The sequence below is a fragment of the Triticum aestivum genome, chromosome 2D (assembly GCF_018294505.1).
Source record: "Triticum aestivum cultivar Chinese Spring chromosome 2D, IWGSC CS RefSeq v2.1, whole genome shotgun sequence".
Lineage (NCBI taxonomy): Eukaryota > Viridiplantae > Streptophyta > Magnoliopsida > Poales > Poaceae > Triticum > Triticum aestivum.
This window is the reverse complement of record NC_057799.1, coordinates 180,779,248-180,802,847: the sequence shown is the minus strand read 5'-3', so window position 1 is coordinate 180,802,847 and position 23,600 is coordinate 180,779,248. Positions and strand designations below refer to the sequence as shown.

General features: G+C 48.8%; 1 protein-coding gene and 1 pseudogene across 1 annotated transcript; one reads left to right on the top strand and one right to left on the bottom strand.

Annotated features, from left to right (window-relative positions):
* Positions 1–2,494: 2,494 nt before the first annotated feature.
* Positions 2,495–3,184, bottom strand: LOC123049135 (zinc finger A20 and AN1 domain-containing stress-associated protein 10-like). The gene has a single exon (XM_044472125.1). It carries the CDS (start codon positions 3,041–3,043, stop codon positions 2,633–2,635), a length of 411 nt encoding a protein of 136 aa, XP_044328060.1. The 5' UTR covers positions 3,044–3,184; the 3' UTR covers positions 2,495–2,632.
* A 5,224-nt stretch (positions 3,185–8,408) lies between these two features.
* Positions 8,409–23,306, top strand: LOC123055737 (uncharacterized; annotated as a pseudogene).
* Positions 23,307–23,600: the final 294 nt, after the last annotated feature.

Sequence of the window (23,600 nt, the reverse complement as noted above, 5' to 3'; positions counted from 1 at the left end):
CCATTCTCTTTTCCTTAATTTTCAACGCTATGTGTCTGTTCACTTCTTCCTCCCAATTCGCTTTATCCAATGTGACAATGGTCGCGAGTTTGATAACATTAAAAATCGTACTTTCTTCTTACAACATGGCATCCTGCTTAGGTTCTCATGTCCCTACACATCCCCTCAAAATGGTAAAGCAGAACGCTCTCTTCCCACCCTCAATGATATAGTTCGCACTCTCCTCATTCAATCATCTATGCCTCCCAAGTTTTGGGCTGAAGCCCTACACATGGCCACCTTCCTTCTAAATATTCGACCTTCTAAAACTAAACCCAACACTACTCCCTATTATTCCCTCTTTATTTCCCACCCCGACTACTCCGCGGTTCGTGTTTTCGACTGTCTCTGTTTTCCCAATGCCTACGCCACTTCTGCAAATAAATTGTCACCACGCTCTATCCCATGTGCTTTTCTCGGCTTCTCTGACGAGCACAAAGGCTATCGCTGTCTCGACCTTCACACCGGACACGTTCATGTCTCTCTTCATGTCACGTTTGCTGAGCACATTTTTCCTTTCTCACAACGCACTACTACACCATCCAACACCCCTAGCTCTGCAAACACCCCCTCTCCCCGTCCTTTCCAACTATATACTCCCCTACCTGCCGAACACAACTTATCACCACCACCATTAACACCCACCATAGCCAATCCCAACCATACACTCACCCCACCCAAGACGTCCCCAACACCCCCGGCCCCTGCTCCCTCCCCAACACCCCCGGCCCCTACTCCCACTCCACCACCCAGCCCTGCTCCCACTCCAAAGAATTACAAAACTGCTCTACTTGATCCCAATTGGGCCGCTGCCATGCAAGAAGAATATAATGCTTTACTTCAAAACAACACCTGGCAACTTGTTCCTCGTCCTCCCAATACAAATATTGTTTCTGGCAAATAGATTTTTCGCCAAAAGTTCCACTCCGATGGGAGCCTCTCACGATATAAAGCCAGGTGGGTTTGTCGTGGCTTTTCTCAGCAACAAGGAATTGATTACGAAGAAACCTTCTCTCCTGTTGTTAAACCTAGCACCATTCGCACCGTTCTTAGTGTTGTTGTCTCCTCTTCATGGCCCATTCACCAACTTGATGTTAAAAATGCTTTCCTCCATGGTTCCCTTCAAGAAACTGTCTACTGCCAGCAACCTCTGGGTTTTGAAAATCCATCCTTTCCAACTCATGTATGTCTTCTTCAGAAATCTCTCTATGGTCTTAAACAGGCCCCACGAGCTTGGTTTCAACGCTTCTCCTCCTTCATTCAAACAATAGGCTTCACTCCATCTCTCTCCGACACCTCTCTTTTTGTGTATCATCAAACTTCTGACACTGCCTATTTGCTTCTCTATGTAGATGATATCATTCTTACCACCTCCTCTCAAAAGTTCTTAGATCATATTGTCTCTCTTCTTAGATCTGAATTTTCTATGACTGACCTAGGACTCCTTCATCATTTCTTAGGCATTGTTGTTGTTCGCGATTCCTCCAGCCTTTTTCTTTCCCAACGCCAGTATATTCTTGATCTTCTTAATCGTGCTGGTATGCTTGACTGTCAATCATCTCGCACTCCTGTCGATACTAGTTTTAAACTTTCGGCTACCGGTGAACCCATTTCCGATCCTACTCTCTATCGTAGCCTAACAGGTGCTCTCCAATATCTCACCATTACTCGTCCTGAAATCTCTTTTCCTGTTCAACAAGCATGTCTCTATATGCATGATCCCCGGGTTCCTCACTATAATCATGTTAAACGCATTCTTCGGTATTTAAAAGGAACTCTCAATCATGGTCTCCACCTCAATAATTCTTCTCTAAACTCGCTTACCGCATACTCTGATGCAGACTGGGCTGGTTGTCCTGACACTCGAAGGTCCACTTCCGGTTTTTGTGTTTTTCTTGGTAACAATTTGATTTCTTGGTCTTCAAAAAGACAGGTTACAATCTCACGTTCGTCGGCCGAGGTTGAGTATCGCGCTGTGGCACATGCCGTTGCAGATACAATCTGGATTCGGCAGTTACTCTCCGAGCTACACAGGCCTATTGAGCAGGCCACTATTGTCTACTGTGACAACATATCAGTAGTCTACATGACCAGCAATCCAGTTCAACACCGACGCACAAAGCATATTGAGATTGATATTCATTTTGTTTATGAAAAGGTTGCTCTTGGTCAAGTTCGGGTGCTTCATGTTCCCTCTACGGCTCAGTTTGCTGACATTTTCACCAAGGCACTGCCTACTAAGCCGTTTCAAGATATCTGTTTCAGTCTCAACGTCGTCGAGCCTGCCGTTGATACTGCGGAGGGATGTTAGAGTAGTCATTATGGTATATGACTTCTAGTCCAAGTCAGTTTTGTACCCCTACCCCAAGTCGGTTTGTACCCTCTTATATACTCTTGTATGCCACACCAAATCATTATAAGCAACAGTTTTATTCAGCTTTCAGTTGCTACACACAGCCTCGTCGTCACAAAGGTAGACACGACGGAGATGAGATGCAATCAGACACATACTAATTCCACATTTAATCTCTAGGGCGCCTCTCGCAGGAGTCAGCCCTGGGTTACAATACACGTCGTGGCTAGAAAGAAGCGCTCAAATCCTGGCCATCTTGGGCGCGACGATGAGCGGGTTCTGGCGCGCGATCTGCTCGCGGCCGGCTGCCTTGTAGTCGAAGAAGCAGGTGTGCGCGTCGGCATGGCGGTGCGCACCGCAGTAGGTGGCCCCGCACCGGCACGCGAATCCCAGCAGCCCCACCTTCTTCTGGCACGCGCTGCATCGGTTCTTCATCGTCTTCTCGGGCGTCTCCTCCTCGCCTCCGGCTTTCGTCAACGCGATGGTCAGCGACCTAAGGCCGGACATGACGGCGCCATCAAAGGCCATCACGTCCAGCAGCTGCTGTTCCTTGAAGCACTTGGAGCAGAGATCGTTTGTCGCCGCGCCGGCGAAGAATCCGCAGCCGCTGGCGCACAGGGCCGCGCCGCCGGCCTGCTGCCTCGCCTCCATGTTGTCCAGCGAGAGATCGAGCGAGTTACCGATCGAGCAGGTCTCGCGCGCACCTACGTGCTCCCGCTGGGACGATCGTGCTCCCGCCGGGACGATTGATTGCTCGCGATGGCCTCGGTTGGAGATTTCGCAGCGCACCGAAGCCGGAATTGGTTCTGTGATTACAGGGCTTGTGTCCTGGCCTTTTATAGTACTATACTACCTTCTCATTCTCGTTCTTTACTCGGATTCGGAATCCGACCAGTGCAAGGAGACGCCAGCGCCAACAAGGCAATCCGCTCCCACCACGGGCTGTGTTCTTTCCTCTAGGATCTTTCTTTTTGTAGGGACTCTATCTACAATCTTTTTCTTACATCAAAATACTCTTTATTGCAAGGTGATCATCATATTTTCTTTTACAAGAGTATCAAAAATCTTCACGGATGGATCTTCTATCCACCCCACAGACACCTTACTTCTATCTAGTTTGGCTAAGCCAAAGGGCAACATAATTAGACTCTCTAGGAGCATGCTAAAAAATAATTTGCGGGAAATCACACACAAGGTGATATATATCATCAAAAACTGCCGCCGATGGACCGAAAGAGCGACTTTCATTCTTCATTGTCTCTATTACATCGATGTTGTCGGAGTTCACCTCTATGCGGTTACACCCAAATGTAGTTGTCAAGTGGAGACCAGACCGTAAGGCCAGTGCCTCGCCCATAAGCGCATCTCCGCACCAATCGATTTCCCCATTCCCTGCTGCGACAAATCTGCCATTCAAGTCTACGATCTTTTCTTGGTTCCCCGTCTGTACACCCCTCGGCCCGCGTGAGCGCTTATCCGGTTTTATGGTTTTTTTATCCGACGTTTCATCATAGATCCTCACGGAAATAATCCAGTAGAAACAAAACGAGAAAACCGACCAACCAACGGAAACAAGCCAAGAAAAATGTCCCGACAACTAATGAGAGACTCCCGAGCCCACATATGCTCATGCAACGGCTGAAAATGAAAACACTCCGCCCAAATCTGATCATCCCACGACTGTTGCCTCCATGCGCACTCTCAGACGTTGCAGGCCGAGGCCGACACCGCTCCTCATGCCTACCGCGGGCCTCCGGTGGATCTCTGCTTATAGCACCATCAAGCGTGCCAAGACATCATCGACGACCTACTCATGCAAATCGACATCCCAGGGCGTGATAGCCCTCAAGACCATGATGGGCCTCGTCCACCGGAAACCGAACCTAGAACAGGTGGGCGAGGAGGCACCAGCATATGAGGATCATTCCCGCTACCGCAATGGAGGGGCGGGGGCGACGAACGCGCGCGAGAAGTTGAAGAGGTCATCGAGTCAGAGTAGCATCGTCACTCCTCACCACAGCCTCCTTGTCCGCCCCTGCCGAGAAGACGCGTGCACTTAGTTACGTGTCTCTCCACTCCAACGCGCCCATCTCTCAGCATAGCTCTGTTCTGCATGTTTTTTCTTCGTTTAAGCTTAAACTCTTCCTAATGCATGCTTTCAGAAAAGATCTCATCAAATTGGGAGCCTAGCTTCGTGATTGCGAGCAAAACCATATTTATTAATGAGTAGTTAAGCACTCTATTTTTTCTTACCATAGGGTGCAAGTAATACCATACTAAACTCTCTAAGGGACACCTAGATTATCAATTTCCCCCCTAGAAACCAAACCCTAGTTAGGTACTCCCTCTGATTCAAAATAATTTTTTTTATTTTAGTTTTAAAAATTTAAACTAAAATCAAGACACTTATTCTGGATTGGTGGAGTTGTTGATGCTCCCTCTGTGTGAACTTACTTATCGCAGAAATGGATGTATATATATGTATTTTAGTTGTAGATACAACTATTTCTATTCATTTTCATGACAAGTAATTCCAGACGAAGGGAGTATTTATGAGAATCACCATGCTTTTCCGGATAAAGTGAGACAAGGACCGAGAAAAACAACTCACACCAGTATGATAGGTTCTTAGACATCCAATAAGAGATTATTTTAATGATCCTATCATTCACAGCCTGTAGGTGTTCCTTTTTGTCAAAATATAGGGGAACCCCAAAAACTTGAAAGGGAAGTACCCATTTTTACCACAATTTCTTTGAGAAAAAAAAATTAACCTCAGTAACATCCAAGTGAATTGGCAACACGGTTCTGTGTTTGCCACCTTTTGATTGATGAAATTATGAATTTCTTATGCCGGCGCTCTTATTAATTTTCAGTTATGGAAGGGTGGAGAATGGAAGGAGGAAGTGATAGGAGGCCATAAAGGGTGCCTGGTGATGGATGAGGTTAGAGAAATGATCTGAATGCATATAATACTGTATATAGAGCTTTGAGATGATCTTCTCGGACACTATAACCCGATCAATAAAGCTATATTTGAGGTCCTTAATATAGGAGAGCTGGCCTAAGTATGGCGTTTTGGATCTCGGCCTTCACGGAGGCCGAATTTTAGAAAAATTTAAAATTCGAAATTTTCAGTTTAAAAAATTCTGATTTTTTTACAAATAAACAAGGATGGGAGGTGTATGGGCGTAAAATTTGAGGATGAAATACGTCGAAATGCGACCTATACAAAAAAGGCAAATTCATGGTTTGGGAGGATGAGTAGTGTCATGTGATAACAAGCCTTAGATTTGTTTTTTTTTTTTTGCACAACCCTCGTTTCAACGTATTTTGTTCTGAAAATTTACACACCTGTGCATTATGCCTTCATCTATCTCTGTATTTTTTCCAGAAATTTTTGCAATGTAAAAATATGAATTTCCACAAAATTTAAAATTTACATTTGGAGGCCTCCATGGACCTCGGCCTCCAAATGCAATTTCTCAGCTGGCCTACACTATCTGTTGCAAGTTTTCGCTTGAATACTTCCGTTTTGTACTGATACATTGGTGTACCGACCACAAGTTAATACTCCCTCCATCTGGAATTAACCGTCGCTAAAATAAGTGTATCTAGACGTAGATACACTCATTTCAACTACAATCAACAGTTAATTCTGAATAGAGGTTGTAGTATTAGGACATGGGACAATAATCAAGAACAATATTCACAAGTCATAGGGAACAATTTTTGAAGAACTAAACAATCCACAATCACAAAAAATATAGAAAGCAAATTGTAAATAACCAAATAATTCAACCCCCCCCCCCCCATTCAAATCAATGAACATATCTACAAGACCCATCTAAACTGATTTACATGAGAGTATGAAAAAATACTATTCCCAAATCTCAAACCACAATACACATGACTTCATTTTGGCATCTTTTCGCATGTTGTTATGCTATGCAATTGCTCGCACGAATTGAAGCCCATTAGACCAAAGAAAAAACCATGTACTGCCAAACTACCTAATACTTCCTTTACAAACCAATTAAATTCACTATTCATCACTCTATTAAAGTTCATGATTAATTTCTTTCTATTTTAAAGAAAATTCTAAATTGACCAGCTCTGCAACGCGCGCCAACAATGATCTAGTAATGAGTAAGTCCTGTCAACTTAGACTTGATCACCGAAAGTTAAATAAATAAATAGAATTGCACAGTCAGAGTTAAAAATAGACTTATAATCAGGAAAGATTAATGGCAACGGGCTCATACCCCTTCCTCTCTCCTCTCGGGCGAACATGCGACTAGGGTTTCTGCCTCCCATCGGCGCCGTCGCTGGTTACCCTCGTCTCCTATGGCATTAGGGTCATTGGGGCGTGGTGGATTGTGACCCTTGCCGGCGGGATGATTCCCTTTTAGGTGTTCTTTTGAGTTTGGTTAGGGTTTGTGTCATGATCATAAAGATAGGACGGCGGTGCCTCCCTGAAGATGGAATAAGTTTCTCCACGCCTACCCCCCGCCATGGCGGTGTGTCTAGTGACGTCGAAGGGCGTGTGGAAGTGTTTATCTAGCGGATCTTGTAGGATTCAGTCAGTGGTTGTCTTTGATGGACCTGCTTCGATGGGGTCTTCGTTCGTGTGTCTACATGTTAAATCCCGTCGATCTGTGATCTGTTTATCATTGACAGTTGTGTTATGGTGCGTTGGTCGTGTAGGGCCATAGGGCGATGACTTCCCGACTGTCTGCTAGAACCAAGTTTGTGCGGTGTCGATAAGGGAGAGGCGGACGCGCCTTCGGCTTGTTCCAATGCTTATAGTTGTCGCTTGGTGATCTACAAATATGGATTTAATTTATGTTACTTCTGAGCTGATGATTTTTACAGGAATTAATTTACAAGTTGTGGTGTCGAGAATTGGTTGGAATCTAGGGGCGGGGAGGACCCAGCAGTGAAAATCGCAGGGATATATTATTAATGGATGTGTCCATAGGTTAGAGCATCTCCAGACGTTCGGCCCCCCAGGGCGCTAAAAAAGAGCGGTCTGGGGGCGAACCGGCGCTAGTTCGGCCCCTGGCGGCGACCTAGCTCCCAGTCACGCCCCCAGGCGCCGGCCCCAGGACGTGGAAAATTCGAACTTGGTCGTTCCCGCTCATAAAAGACGCCACAAGTCCGGCGATCACAAGTCACAGTTCGGCGATCGGATATAGTCAGGCGTACAAAAAATAGAGGGGCACAAGTTGGCGTGCGCAACGCATCACTCGGCGGGGTCGGCCCCAGGCGTCGGCGGAGTCGGCGTGCGCGGGATTGGCGGTGCCGGAGCTGCTTCTGTGCTGGGCGGTGTCGGCGCGGCTTCGGTGCTGCTGGGTGTCGTGGAGCGTCATCACGCGGGCTTGGCGGCGGCGGCGTGGGCGTGGGCGTCGGCGGCGTCGGCGTGGGCGTGGGCGTCGGCGGCGTCGTCGAGGGAAGCTGGTTCAGGATGAGGCCGCGCTCCACCAAGTACCACGCCTTGACCGCCTCGTTGGTGCTCTGGAGCATGTCCGCCCCGCCCAGCAGGAAAGCCAGGTCGGTGTATGGAGGGTACTGCACGCCGGTGAAGGCGGGCGAGGGCGTGCGCTGGGCCGGGTGTCCATGGGGGAAGGTCACGTTCGGGTTGAACCCACCGTGCACGTCCCCGTCGGCGTAGCTGGGCGAGGGCGATCCCCATGGCTGCGGCGACGGGGAGCCGACGCTTTGCTGGCCCCAGGGAGCGTACTGGGCGTGGCTGCCGGGTGGATTCATCATCCCCGCGCGACTCGCCTCGGCCTCGGCTTGGTCCTGTTAAAATAGGTCTAGCGTGTCATGTACACGTACCTTGTACGTATGTAATTGTATGCTGATTGTTATATATATAGAAAGACGTGGAGAGGCTTTGCCCCACGGAAAACCCTAAACCCTATTTTTTAACTTGGTATTAGAGCCTACCCTAGCCGCCGCCGCCTCTCCTCCCGCCGCCGCCGCCGCGATGTCCACCACGTCGGCACTCGCGATGACCTCCTCCTCTGCGCTCACGCTCACCACCCCCTCCGCGCTCGTCCCGATCGCCCCCGTCATCGCCCCACCCGCCGCGACGGCTCCCATCCCCGTCCTTCCGCCCATCACGGTCTCGCTTGACCGCGGCAACTTCATGCTCTGGAGGGCTCTTGCCCTCCCCAACTTCGCCGGAGTTCGCCTCCACGGCTTCCTCGACGGCTCGACCACCGCGCCGGCGCCGACCGTGACGACAGGCACCGGCGAGGCCGCCCGCACCGTGTCCAACCCCGACTACGAGCAATGGTGGACGCTGGATCAGAAGGTTCTCGGGCATCTCCTCGGTTCGATGAGCGTGGAGATCTCCGCGCAGCTCATTGGCTGCAGGTCGGCCGCCACCGCCTGGGCGGCCGTGCACACCATGTTCGCCGCCGAGAACAGCGCTGGCGTGCGCAACCTCCGGCGCCAGATTCAGGCACTGCGCAAGGGAGATCGTCCCGCCGGCGAGTATATGCAGAAGGTCAAGGCCCTCGCTGACCCGATGGCCGCCACCGGCTCTCCTCTTCGCGATGATGAGATCATCGACTACATGCTGACCGGGCTCGGCTCAGCGTTCAACCCCATCGCCGCCTCCATGAACTTCGCGGGCGTGCCAATCACGTTCCCCGCGTTCTACTCCAGCGTTCTCCACTACGAGGCCCTTCAGCAGCAGCAGTCCGAGCACGTGGATTGGCAGTCCTCCGCCAATGCCGCGTCTCAGCCGGTCTACATCAACACTTCCGGCCGAGCCTCCGATTCTGGCCGCCCGAGCGGCGGCCGCCCCTCCGCCGGTTCCCTCCCGCCCAGCTCGAGCGGCTATGGCAACAGTCAGGGCAACGCCTCTGGTCATAACAACAACAACGGCGGCAATAGCCGCATTGGAGGAGGAAACGGAGGTGGCAACGGGGATGGTCGCAACCGCCGCTGGCGTCCCCGGTGCCAGATATGCAAGAATTGGGGTCATGAGGCCGGCGACTGTTGCAGCTGCTATGATCATGACCGTCGCGCCGCCAACTCCGCGTCCACATCCTCCTCCCATGAGCCGCCGCATTGGATTCTGGACACCGGTGCGACGGACCACCTGACGAATGATCTTGATCGTCTGCACTTCCACGAGCGCTACGGCGGGAAGGATCAAGTGCAAGTGGCAAACGGTGCAGGTTTTTCCATTTCGCATATTGGTCATTCCACTATACCCGGTTCATCCCTTCGTTTACGCAATATTCTTCGTCTACCACACATTCATCAACATCTTCTCTCCGTTTATCGTCTCGTCCTTGATAATGATGTTTTTGTGGAATTTCACTGTTTCTTTTTCCTTGTCAAGGACACGGCCACGAAGAAAATCCTTCTTCACGATAGATGTCATGGTGGACTCTACCCCATCCCGTTTGGTCGCGCGTCGTCATCCTCCACCCGCCAAGCGTCCCTCAGCGTCAAGACCACCCTGTCCCAGTGGCACCAGCATCTCGGTCATCCCTCGAATAATATTGTTCAAAACATTGTTAGGAATAATGATTTAGTGTGTTCTTCTGAACGGCAGACTTCCGCGTGTGATGCTTGTCAGCGTGCTAAAAGTCGACAATTGCCTTATCATTTATCACATCATGTTTCCACTATGCCTCTTGAGTTAATTCATTCTGATGTTTGGGGGCCAGCTATTGCTTCTTCCGGAGGTTATAAATATTATGTGAGCTTTGTTGACGATTACTCTCGCTTCTCTTGGATTTATCTCCTTAAGCATAAGTCTGACGTTGAGCAGGTATTTTATGCCTTTCAGGCTCATGTTGAGCGTCTTCTCCACACTAAAATCATAGTTGTTCAGTCCGACTGGGGTGGTGAGTATCACCGGTTGCATCGTTATTTCCAACGCACTGCATCTCCCATCGTGTGTCTTGCCCGCACACGTCTCAGCAGAATGGCATTGCTGAACACAAACACCGTCATCTTGTTGAAACAGGCCTTGCTTTGCTGGCTTATTCCTCTCTCCCATTGCGTTTTTGGGATGAGGCATTCCTTACGTCATGCTATCTTATTAATCGCATGCCTACACCTGTTCTTCAACAAGATACACCCATATATCGTCTCCTTAAGGTGCACCCCGATTATAAGTTTCTTCGCACTTTTGGGTGCGCCTACTGGCCTAGTTTGCGCAAATATAATGCACACAAACTTGCTTTCCGTTCCACCATGTGTGTTTTCTTGGGCTATAGTCCGATGCATAAGGGATACAAGTGTCTTGGTCATTCCATGGGACGTATCTACATCTCCCGTGATGTTGTTTTCGACGAGTCTGTTTTTCCCTATGCCACTCCTGGGGTCACTGTCGATATCTCTTCTTTGGCTGATGTTCTCTCTTTTCCTGCCACTGAACCGGCTACAGGTGACCATATGCGCAAATACGACTTGTCCTATTTGTCTACTAACACGCCTGTCCCAGGCCATGTTGCTTCTATGCAGGATTCTTCGGTTCCCCCCTCTCCGGCACTCAACGTGCATGGCGCATGCACGCCCTCTGCCCGCCGCCCCCATGTGGCCGTTGCGCAGCACTCCTTGGCGATCAACATGCATGGGACATGCACGTCTCCTCGCTCGGCTCCCGCGTCGCGCGGCTCGATCGTCGCCTTGCCCGGCCTGGCTGGTCCATCGGCTACCGCCTCGCCCGGCTCGACCGGCCCGTCCTCGGACCCGGCCGCTTCACCCGGCCCCTCTGCGGCCTCCTTGCCGCGCGGTGACGTGGTGTCCCCCGCCCCGGTGCTCGAGGATGCTGCTCCGCCATCGCCACCGCAGCTCGCGTCGCCCTCTGTCGAGGGGAGTCCAGCTCCCTCGACCGCGACGCCCCCAGCTGCTCCTGCACACACCATGGTTACCCGCACCCGCGATCATACTCGTCGTGCTCTTATTCCTACTGACGGGACTATCCGCTATGATCCCCGTCGCCGTGCGTTTCTTGCGGTGCCTGTCTCTCATCGTGATGCTCTCCGTGAGACTGCCTGGCGTACCGCAATGATTGATGAGCTCACTGCTCTGCATCACAACAAGACTTGGGTTCTTGTGTCTCGGCCGCGCGGTGTCAATGTTGTTGGGAGCAAATGGATCTTCAAAACCAAGCACCGTCCGGATGGCTCTGTTGATAAGTACAAAGCTCGTCTGGTCGCCCGTGGTTTCACACAGCAGCTTAGCATTGACTATGGGATACCTTCAGTCCGGTTGTCAAGCCGGCCACCGTTCGTTTGGTTCTTGCCTTGGCTGTTTCTCGTGGTTGGAGTCTTCGGCAGATTGATGTCAGCAATGCTTTCCTTCATGGGTATCTCTCTGAGGACGTCTATATGCAGCAGCCACCTGTTTCGAGGATGGTCGTTTTCCCTCGCATGTGTGCAAGCTTCAGCGCGCACTCTATAGACTCAAGCAGTCCCCTCATGCATGGTACGCTCGGCTCAGTGCTCGTCTTCTCGCTTTGGGTTTTGCCTCCTCCAAAGCAGATACATCTCTGTTTTTCTTCCGCTATCATGATGTTCAGATCTATATGCTTGTCTATGTGGATGACATTGTCATTGCCGGATCTTCTCCATGTGCGGTTGATGGTCTTGTTCATGCCCTCGCTGCCAGTTTTCCTATCAAGGACCTTGGGCCGTTGGAGTATTTCCTTGGTCTGGAAGCGTCCTACAATTCAGGGGGCTGACATTGACTCAACGGAAGTATGCCTTGGATCTTTTACACCGTGTGAGCATGGAGAATTGTAAGCCTACTTCCACACCATTTCCGAGCAGCTTGCACGAGTGTCTGGACGGCCTCTCAGTACCGATGATTCTTTCCGGTATCGCAGTGTTGTTGGTGGACTGCAGTATTTAACACTCACCCGTCCGGATATTTCATTTGCAGTGAACAAGGTGTGTCAGTTTCTCTCACAACCCACTGATGCTCATTGGGAAGCTGTTAAGCGGATTTTACGCTATGTGAAAGGAACGTTGCACACAGGGCTGAAATTTCGCAAGGCTGTCTCTACTAGCATTAGTATCTTCACTGATGCAGATTGGGCAGGTTGTCCGGATGATCGTCGATCAACTGGAGGTTTCGCCATATTCGTTGGACCGAATCTCATTTCCTGGAGTTCGAAGAAACAACCAACAGTGTCGAGGTCGAGCACAGAGGCCGAGTACAAAGCCTTGGCGAATGGAGCTGCTGAAGCCATCTGGGTAGAGTCACTACTCAAAGAGCTTGGAGTGTCTCAGCAGCGTGTTCCGGTTCTCTGGTGTGATAACTTAGGGGCCACATATCTAACTGCCAACCCGGTTTTCCATGCACGTACCAAGCACATCGAGATTGATTTTCACTTTGTGTGTGAGCGTGCTGCTTCTGGAGCTCTTGAGGTCAGATTCATTTCTTCTAACGATCAGCTGGCTGATGTGTTTACTAAACCAGCCACCAGACAGATGCTAGACCGTTTTAGTACCAATCTAAACCTTGTACAGAGTAGAAGTTCAGATTGAGAGGGAGTGTTAAAATAGGTCTAGCGTGTCATGTACACGCACCTTATACGTATGTAATTGTATGCTGATTGTTATATATATAGAAAGACGTGGAGAGGCTTTGCCCCACGGAAACCCCTATTTTCTAACTGGTCCGCCGCAGCCGCGCGCGCCGCGTTGTCACGGGCCTTCTTGGCGAAGGCCCTGTTCCGCCGGTCGGCAATGACAGCCTCCCGTCGCTAAACTTCCGCCCTCCACTAGGCGTTTGGCATTCCCGGTGGCTTGGACGGCGGCACCCTCGGCTTCCTCGGCTTCGGCGGGGCGACGGAGGCGGTCGCGGTTGCCACCGTGCGGGGGACGACGTACTTCTTCGGTGGCATGGCAGCCGGCTGGGAGGCGAGCGGGAGGGAGATTGGCGGGAGGAAAGAGAAAATGGGAGGGGAGTGGGGGAAAAGCGGGAAGAAACGGCGGGAATAGGCGCTGGACTCGCCGACAGGGCGGACCCACGCGCCCTTTTCGCTGCCCTGGGTGCCGGGTTCTGCCTGGGTCAGCCGGCACCAGTTTCGGCCCGAGCCGGCGAAAAACGTGCTTCTGGGGGGCGACTGGACCGTTTTTTCGGCGCCGGCGCTGCAAAAACGACTGGGAGGGCCTGTTGGGGGCGCGGCTGGAGATGCTCTTAGTTTGCATTGATTGCAAACATTGTGCGGGATTCTCTGACGCAAACAAAGAAATGGGCCCGGAGAAAGGAATCCGTCTCTTCGGTCTGGCACATGCCTCAAATTCATTTTTTATTACTTTTTTTCTTTAAGTTTGCACCACAGATATTTTTCTAGGAGAAGTTTGAATCCGTTTCATTTGGATATTGATCGGTTTTGTTTCACATAATTTACGCGTTACTGGTTCCCGGATGAGTATGTTTTTCATAATCTGTAGACTATTATCCGTAACTCTGTTACTTTTGCAAAGAAGCAAAAAAAAACATGGTCACAAGAGGCAGAGTGCGCTTTCACGTAGGAGTAATCACGTCTGGCTTTCACGAGAGGCCAAACCATTTTATTGCTGGACATTGGACCTTCCAGGCCAACGCAGCTGCCGAGTTCCGATCCAGCGACGCCAAAACTCCTTCCTTCATCCACCCCACCGGCGACCAGCCAGGAAATGTCGGAAATGAGCTCCCTGCCGGTCACCGACGACCTCTTGGCGGAGATCTTCCTCCTGCTGCCCACCCCGGCCGACCTCGTCTGCGCCTCCGCGGCCTGCGTCGCCTTCCGCCGGCTCGTCACGGACCGCGCATTCCTCCGGCGCTTCCGCTCCCTCCACGCCCGGCCCTTCCTCGGCTTCCTCAACCACAACGGCTTCCACCCCGCCCGCCCGCCCCACGCCTCCGCGCCCGCTGCCCGCGCAGTTTCCCTCGCCGCGGATTTCTCCTACTCCTTCCTCCCTTCCCACGGCAGCTGGATCGTCCGGGACGTCCGCGACGGCCGCGTCCTCCTCGACCGCACCCCCGAGGACGACGTTGGGGAGGAATCCCCTGTCTTCACAGAGCTCGCGGTGTGCGACCCTCTCCACCGGCGGTGCCTCCAGCTCCCCCCAACCCCTGACGACCTGACCGCTTCGGTGGAGCACCCGCTCCGCGTGGAGTTGGAGCGCTGGTGCGAGCCCTTCCTAGCTCCCTCCGGCGAGGAGGCGGAAGAAACGTCATTCAGAGTGATTTGGATGGCGCAGTGCAAAACGAAGCTGGTCGCCTTCGTCTTCTCTTCAAGCACCGGAGAATGACGATCCGTTGCGTTTCAGGCCTGGGGCGATTTGTTAGTGGGCACCGGCGTGTCGACGGCGTCGTCCAAGAGCCCTGTGGTCTTCGGCCGAAATTGCTCATGCTTGACACCAGAAGGATGGAGTTCTCCATTGCGGACCTCCCACCTGGCTGCCGAAGGCCACCGATTGCCATTGTAGATGCAGGGGAAGGCAGACCTGGGATGTTTGCTGTCCGTGAACACGATGCAGATGGCACATTTGACCTCTATTATACCATTAGGCAGATTGAAGGTCCGAGTTTGAACCAGTGGCAGATGGAGAAGACGATCCCACTGGAATCCAGGTACCGGTATTACCTGAGAGGTGCAACAGAGAGGTATTTGCTACTACTAAGATCCGAAGATGACTCGGCAAGTTCATCATCGTTAGGGATGTCAGACTTGGAATGTTTCTCACTGGACGTCAAGACATTGCATTATAACATTTCAAATTATACATTAGATCATCATTGCATATCATATTTTATTGCATTTTTGTTTAATCCTAGAAATTCTACGCAACTCAAGGACCCACGGAGAGAGTTGGGGATTTCATTATTTTCATATTTAGGTTTTCTTAAATTTTGAAAATAGGATCATTTGATTTTATTTATTTTATTTTTAATTATTTCATTTATAAAAATAAGAGAGAGAGAATAAAATGACTTTCCCAAAAATAAGAAATATTGAGGATTTAATAAAAAAATCAAATCTTATTCTATTTGGAGTTTTGCTATTCTATTTGAATTTAGGAAAATTACACTTTTTTAAATTTGTATTTTAGGGCCAAGAAAATGTTCATCTTGTTCTAAATGTTTTATTTAGACGGTAAAAAATTTATTTTGGCATTTTTAGAATTTTATTTTATTTTCTAGAATTTTTCTCAGTGCACGCCCGACTGGGTCGAAGCCCAGCCAAACCAGGCCGGCCCGCCCGCGCCACCGCCTCCCACCGCCGTCTCCGGATCAGAGACCGCCGCCGCCGCCCGAGTCCGGGAGGAGCACGCCTCCCGAGGCGCCCCCTTCCCCAAGCCGCACCCCCCTCCTTAAATAGCCGCCGCCGCTGCCCCTCACCTCGCCACCGAACCCGCAGCCCCGCCGCCGGAACCCGCCCAGCCGCCCAAGGTCGCCGTCGTCGCCGGGAAAGCCGCCGCCGCCAACGCCCGCAGCCCCGCCGCCCCACGCCGCCTCCCGTCGCCCCGCCGGAGTAGCCGCCCGCCGCCCGGTTTTCTGAAGAAAACCGATTCGGTTTTTTTAGAAAACCCTAGGTTTTTTTAGATCGGTTTTGTTTTGTTTTTTTCGGTTTTCTTATTTAGCGAGCGTTCGTTCGTTTTAACGAACGTGTTCATCGTTTAGTTACAGTTAACGAACGTCCGTTCGTTAAACTGTTCGTCAGTTTGTCTTTTCTCGGATTTTCCGCGATTATTTCTGATTGCGATTTCCGATCTGTTTTTCGTTTTGGTTTAACTTTTCGCTCGTTTGTCGGAATCAGGCGATTCAAGCGCCTAGAGTTTCGTCTCGAAACCCTCTTTCTGTTTAACCAACTCAAACAAGTTTTTGCTACTGTAAAATTTGACTTAGGTCCAGATTAGTAAATGAAGCTTGTTTCTTTCGCCGTTTGACTTTCGTTGCTTCGTTTGATTTGATTCTTTTTGCAAACCGGAGTTCTTAAGTTGAACTTTCTGGTTAGATCTCTTATTTGAGTTTTACCTGTGCATTAGACGAGTACTTATTGTATGCTTGTTTGTTTGCGATAGAGTACCCGGAGTGCGCCGCTTGCTACTTCGAATCCCTAGGTTTCACAGATCATCAGCAAGGCAAGTAACACTTTGATCATACCTCTTTTCATACCCAGTTTTATTGCATTAAATCAATCCTCAAACAATCGCATGATTAGGATCTGATTAAATTGTGGGTTGGGAAGTAGCTGATGAGGTAGAACCTATTGCCATGTTTATTACCAAACCCTTGGGAGTTACTTCTACGTTTGCTTATATTGCTATGTTATGCTAGTAGACGTGGATTGGGTGAGTGTATCCATGACAGATGTGAGATTGTTAATTAATGGTTCAATTTAAGATGGCTACTTAAACACACATCTGGGTGGATTGAGGCACCTGGGTATTCCAACGATTGCCTGTTTTTTTATGGACCGCTACCCAGGCTCAAAGGGATCATGAGATTATTCATGCTAGAAACTTCCGTGTGCAGCCACAAGCTATTATGGGCTCTAGCATAGTTGATTAAATTGTATGAACTCTTACAGTGGTAGACTAGCAGATGTAGGGGTTGTAGGTGTTACTGTCTACCCGATTGTAAGGTGCAAACGCTTCTGAAAGACTATGTCTCGGTCATCCATTTCTCAAACATCATGTAGTGCGAGAATCCCAACGGAGGAGATCGAGCCTTGTGGGAAAAAGTGTGCAAACCTCTGCAGAGTGTATAAACTAATCATGGTTAGTCGTGTCCCCGGATATGGACAACTTGAGTATCTAGTACTTGGATTATCATGTGAATCTCATCATGTTACTTTAATTAATTTTGTTGGGATTAATGTTGAAACTTAATTGGGATTGAGATGGTGTCACCCATTCTCAATGTTTAACAACCACCATGATAGTTGAATAAATTTTATTCCTTTGCAGTAGGGAAAAATTGGCTTTTCGCAAAACTGTAACCATAGAGCTTTCCACCAGCCAAATATGCATGTAGTATAGCATTATTCTGTTCATTACTCTCTATGTGTTACATTGCCAGCATATTCCATGTGCTGACCCGTTTTCGGGCTGCAACGTTTCATGTTGCAGACTTTTCAGACGACGAGTAAGGTGCCTTAGGTCGTGGTTCTATACTCAGTGATGTCGTTGGAGTTGATGGACTCGCTTATCTTCCAAGTCTTCCGCTGTTATCTTTTTAGATGGCCTTAAGCCATATTTATTGTATTAAGTTCTCTTTTGAGACATTCGAGGTAATAAGTGTGTGATTGCTACTTTGTTATAAATCCTTCGAGTACTGTGCGTGTCAGCATTACTGATCCAGGGATGACACTGATGCACAGAGACTTGACCGTCTGAGGTCTGGTCGCTACAAGATGGTATCAGAGCACACGCTGACTGTAGGACACGACCACTAAGCTTAAACCCTAGATCACTATTCTCTTCTCATTTCTGTCTCCTCTCCATTTTCCACTCTTTTAGGATGGCGGATGCCAGGAACAAGTTCATGCAACCAGATGAAGATACACCCTTTGGACGCCACTTGAAGGAAGTCACTAGATACCTGAACATCGGAATACCAAGCTTCACCAGAACCTACAACGCCACACTACCAGAAGAGGAGCGTTGGATGATTCAAGTTCAAGTTCCAGGAAGGACGTTCATGCCCGTCACCGAGCCCATAGAGTTTTCCTTTGATGCACCAACCTGGAGTCTAGGAAAGAGCATGGCAGCCCACATCACCATGGGACGCATTGGAGAAGTTTACCACAAGGAGCTTATGGATACCATTTACCAGATTTGTGGGCGCCGAGATGAGCAATGGGAGATGATCAGTACCAAGAAGGATAGATCAATTGCAACTTTCATCCAGGAGTTAAACCAACACATTCGTCGCCAGGAGAACCAAATGTGCACAGGCATGATAGATCTGAAGAAGGCATTGACCAAGATCACGGAGTTGGAGGAAGAACTCAAGTCTACGCGCGATGGATATGAGGAGGAGATCGCCATGTTGTTGGAGAAGAATGACGACCTGATAAAGAAGATCGGAGTATTCATGGGAGACCCAGCACCAGGAGGAGAAGACGATGATTGCGCTTGCCCGGGTAACTACATCATCATCGACGACACCGACTCGGACCCCAGTGAAGATGACTTTGTTGATGAAGCTGGAGCAGATATCATGGAGTCTTCGACCGATCAAAATTTCTAGTAGACCACCATAATCAGTAGTAGTATTCCCCCATGTATATAGTATAGTCCGAGCACTTTGTGACGATAGTTAGATCGATTGTATGCCTTGTTTGAATTGATTTGAGTGATATTGATTGTGTTTGTCTCATGTGCATATGGGTAGTGTTTTCTCTCTAGACCTCATTCTATTCTAAATTCTCATCTTTTCTAAACCCATCAAATGCCTCCGAGACGCGACACCGGATTTGTTTTCCCACCGGAGATCACTCAGTTGATTCAGCAGTAGAATATCTTGATGCAAGCACTAGTACAGAACCAAGGCAACAACAACAACAACCCACCACCACCACACCTGTTGATCATTTGACCCATTTCTTGAGGCTAAATCCGCCGGTGTATTCCAGTAGCACCGAGCCGATTCTTGCAGATGATTGGCTCCGCAAAGTTGGAAGGGAGTTGACCACTGCAGGATGCACAGATGCGAGAGAGTGCGTTTTGCCGCACATCAGCTTGATGGACCCGCACCATCATGGTGGGAGAATTACACAGCCACTCACCCCATCGACACTGTCACATGGGACCAGTTTCAGCAAGCTTTCTTTACTGCCCATGTTTTAGCAGGAGCTATGGCCATGAAGAAGCGTGAGTTTCACAACTTACGCCAAGGAGGACGCACCGTAGGCCAGTATGTGGAGGACTTTAGTAAGTTAGCACGTTATGCCCCAGATGACGTTGCTACAGATGCAGCCAAGCAGGAGAAGTTTCTGGAAGGGCTGAATGATGAGCTGAGCATGCAGTTGATGGTAGCAACCTTCAACAACTACCAAGAGTTGGTAGATAGAGCTCTCATGATTGAAGGGAAGCAGCAGCAGATTAAAAGCCGCAAGAGGAAGTATGGACAAGCGAAGTACAATTCTGGAGCTCATCAGAAGCCACGTTTTACCCCGAATTCGGGAGGACCTTTTTAGCATACCCATGGAGCAGGAGGTTCGCACAACCATAGTGGACCCAAGAATGGTAATGAGAATGGAGGAAGCAACGGACAGAACCGTACCAACCCATCGACCCCAGCTAAGAGAGATCTGAGCCAAGTCACTTGCTACAAGTGCCAGAAGACTGGACATTATGCTAATGAGTGTCCTGAAGCTAAGAATGGAAATGGCAATGGAAGCTCTGGGAAGAAGCCCAACCCTTTCAACAAAGGACATGTGAACCACGTTAGCGTGGAGGAGGTTGAAGCCTAGCCAGATGCAGTAATAGGTAAGTTTTTGGTTAAGTCATTTACTGCACTCGTTCTTTTTGATACTGGTGCATCGCATTCATACATATCAAGGGAATTTGTGGATAAGTATGAATTGCCAACCCAAGCCCTTAGGTCACCCATGTTAGTAACCTCGCCAGGAGCAGAGTATATGGTTAGTCTATGGTGTGATCGGTTACCATTAAGGATTGATAACTACGTATTTCCCTCGGACCTAATAGTATTGAAATCGCAAGGACTGGATGTGATATTAGGCATGGATTGGTTATCGAAGTATGGAGGGAACATTGAATGCGCTAGTAAGTCGATTTTGCTTACCACCCCAGAAGGAAGAAGGATCAAGTATGTATCCCGGCAGGTGCCGAAGAGGACTCAGGTGAATTCTTTATCAGGAGTTGTACAGGAGGAAGTACCAGTGGTGAAGGATTTCCGTGACGTATTTCTAGAGGAGTTGCCAGGCATGCCACCGGATAGAGACATTGAGTTTTTGGTTGAGCTTTTGCCAGGCACAGGGCCAATATCTAAGAGACCGTACAGGATGCCCGCAAAGGATTTGGAGGAGATTAAGAAGCAGATTAAGGAGTTGCTAGATAAAGGCTATATTCGCCCAAGTTCTTCACCTTGGGGATCGCCAGTGCTTCTAGTGGAGAAGAAGGATGGATCGTTAAGGATGGTTGTTGATTATCGAGGACTGAATGAAGTGACCATCAAAAACAAGTACCCACTGCCGATGATCAATGATCTGTTTGACCGCTTACAAGGAGCTAAGGTATTTTCCAAGATCGATCTGCGGTCAGGATACCATCAGTTGAAGATTCGAGAGCAGGATATACCTAAGACGGCTTTTACCACTAGGTATGGGCTGTACGAGTATACTGTTATGTCATTTGGTCTAACTAACGCACCTGCCTATTTCATGAACCTGATGAACAAGGTGTTTATGGAGTTTTTGGATAAGTTCGTCGTGGTGTTCATTGATGATATTTTGGTCTACTCCAAGAATGAAGAGGAGCATAAGGAACATTTGCGTTTGGTACTTGAGAAGCTCAGAGAACATCAGTTATACGCCAAGTTCAGCAAATGTGAGTTTTGGTTGAAGGAAGTTGGATTCCTCGGACATGATATATCCGGAGAAAGAATAGCATTAGACCCCACCAAAGTTGACACTGTGACAAACTGGGAATCACCCACATCAATTGGAGAGATCCGGAGTTTTCTTGGACTTGCAGGATACTACCGGAGATTCATTGAGAATTTCTCAAGGATTGCTAAGCCCATGACGGAGCTGTTGAAGAAGGACACCAAGTTCAACTGGACTGAGGAATGTGAAGCTAGTTTCCAAGAGTTGAAGAAACTTTTGGTTACATCACCGGTGTTGATTCTGCCAGATCAGCGCAAGGATTATGAAGTATACTGCGACGCTTCTCGTCGAGGACTTGGAGCAGTGCTTATGCAGGAAGGAAGAGTTGTTTCATATGCTTCACGACAGCTTAAACCCCATGAGATGAATTACGCTACGCATGATTTGGAGTTAGCAGCCGTAGTACATGCGTTGAAGACATGGAGACATTTTCTCATCGAAAACCACTGTGAGGTGTACACGGATCACAAGAGTTTGAAATACATCTTCATGCAGAAGGAGTTGAATCTCAGGCAAAGGAGATGGTTGGAGCTCATAAAGGATTATGATATGAGATTGCATTATCACCCCGGAAAGGCTAACGTAGTAGCAGATGCGTTGAGCCGCAAGAGCCATGTCAACACACTCATGATCGGAGAGTTACCGAAGGAATTAGCCGAGGATCTTCGCGAGCTATGTTTGGAAATAGTTCCGAGAGGCTATGTTGCAGCATTGGAGATACAGTCTACTCTAATGGATAAGATCAGAGAAGTTCAGAAGACAGACAAGGAGATTGCCGGAATAAAGGAAAGGATGAGCAAAGGAAAAGCCAAGGGATTTCGTGAGGACGAGCACGATACCTTATGGTTTGAGGACCGCGTTTATGTGCCTAATGACCCGGAGATCAGGAAGTTGATTCTGCAGGAGGCTCATGACTTGCCGTATTCGATTCACCCAGGAAATACCAAGATGTATTTGGATTTGAAGGATACTTTCTGGTGGACTGGAATGAAGAAGGATATTGCGGAGTATGTAGCAGTTTGTGATGTATGTCAGAGAGTGAAGGCAGAGCATCAGAAGCCAGCAGGATTGCTACAGCCATTGCCGATACCCGAATGGGAGTGGGATAAACTAGGCATGGATTTTATCACGGGATTGCCCAGGACTCGTTCAGGCTATGACTCAATATGAGTTGTAGTCGATCGTTTGACGAAGGTAGCTCATTTCATCCCAGTGAAGACCACTTACACCAGTACTAAGTTGGAAAAGATATACATGACCAGAATCGTATGTCTGCATGGAGTTCCGAGGAGCATTGTATCAGATAGAGGAACCCAGTTCACCTCAAAGTTCTGGCATCAGTTACATGAAACTTTGGGTACCAGGCTAGAATTCAGTACAGCCTTTCATCCACAGACAGATGGATAGACTGAGAGAGTCAATCAGATTCTGGAGGACATGCTGAGAGCTTGTGCGCTAGATTATGGATCTAGTTGGAACGATAACTTGCCATATGCAGAGTTCTCTTACAACAACAGTTATCAATCCAGTTTGAAGATGGCCCCTTTCAAAGCTTTGTACGGAAGGAGGTGTAGAACACCATTGTTATGGGACGAAGTTGGAGACCGCCAGTTGTTTGGACCAGATTTGATTAAGGAGTCTGAACAGAAGGTGAAGTTGATTCACGATAGGCTCAAGGTAGCCCAATCCAGACAGAAGAGCTATGCGGATTCAAAACGTAAGGAGACAGTTTACGAAATCGGAGACATAGTTTATCTTCGTGTATCTCCACTTCAGGGAGTTAAGCGCTTTGGAGTTAAGGTAAAGTTAGCGCCACGTTTTGTAGGACCATACAAAGTTTTGGAGCGTATGGGAGAAGTTGCTTACAAGTTGGAATTACCCGAAGGATTGTCAGGAGTTCACGATGTGTTCCACGTTTCCCAGTTGAAGAAGTGCCATACAGAGATGGCTGATATACCGCTGAGAGATACAATGCCACTGGAGGTGATTCAGTTGGATAGTGATTTGACTTATAAGGAGAAACCAGTCAAGATTCTTGAGTATGCCAGCCGAGTCACCCGCAGCAAGGTTATCAAGTTTTGCAAAGTTCAGTGGAGCCACCATACCGAGGATGAAGCATCCGGGGAGCGAGAGGAAGATCTACGGAAAGACCACCCTCACCTATTTTCTAGCCAACCCGAATCTCGAGGGCGAGATTCATCTTAAGGGGGATAGGTTGAGAGCATCTGCAGGTTGAAGCATCATATCCTACGCGCACACATATATACCAACTTCCCACCATCGATGTCATCACAGACAATATGAAAGGGGTAAGCACTCTGTTGCATCCTAATTATCTCCGTACCTGCATAGTTATCACATAACTTGTTTGGTGCTTGATAGCTCATTATTGTAGTAGGCAAGTCTTGTTTAAAGGGTCGTGTTTATTTCTCCTGAGCTTCTGGGAAAACTAACTTAAATCAGGAGCTATAGTATTTGCTTGCCATCTTGATTATTCAGACAAGTAAAGAAAGGGTCTTCCACACCATAGGTCATTAAGTAATATCCATCCACCATTCAGAGACCAAGTGGAATTGCAGAAATCACTAAATCTTTTGT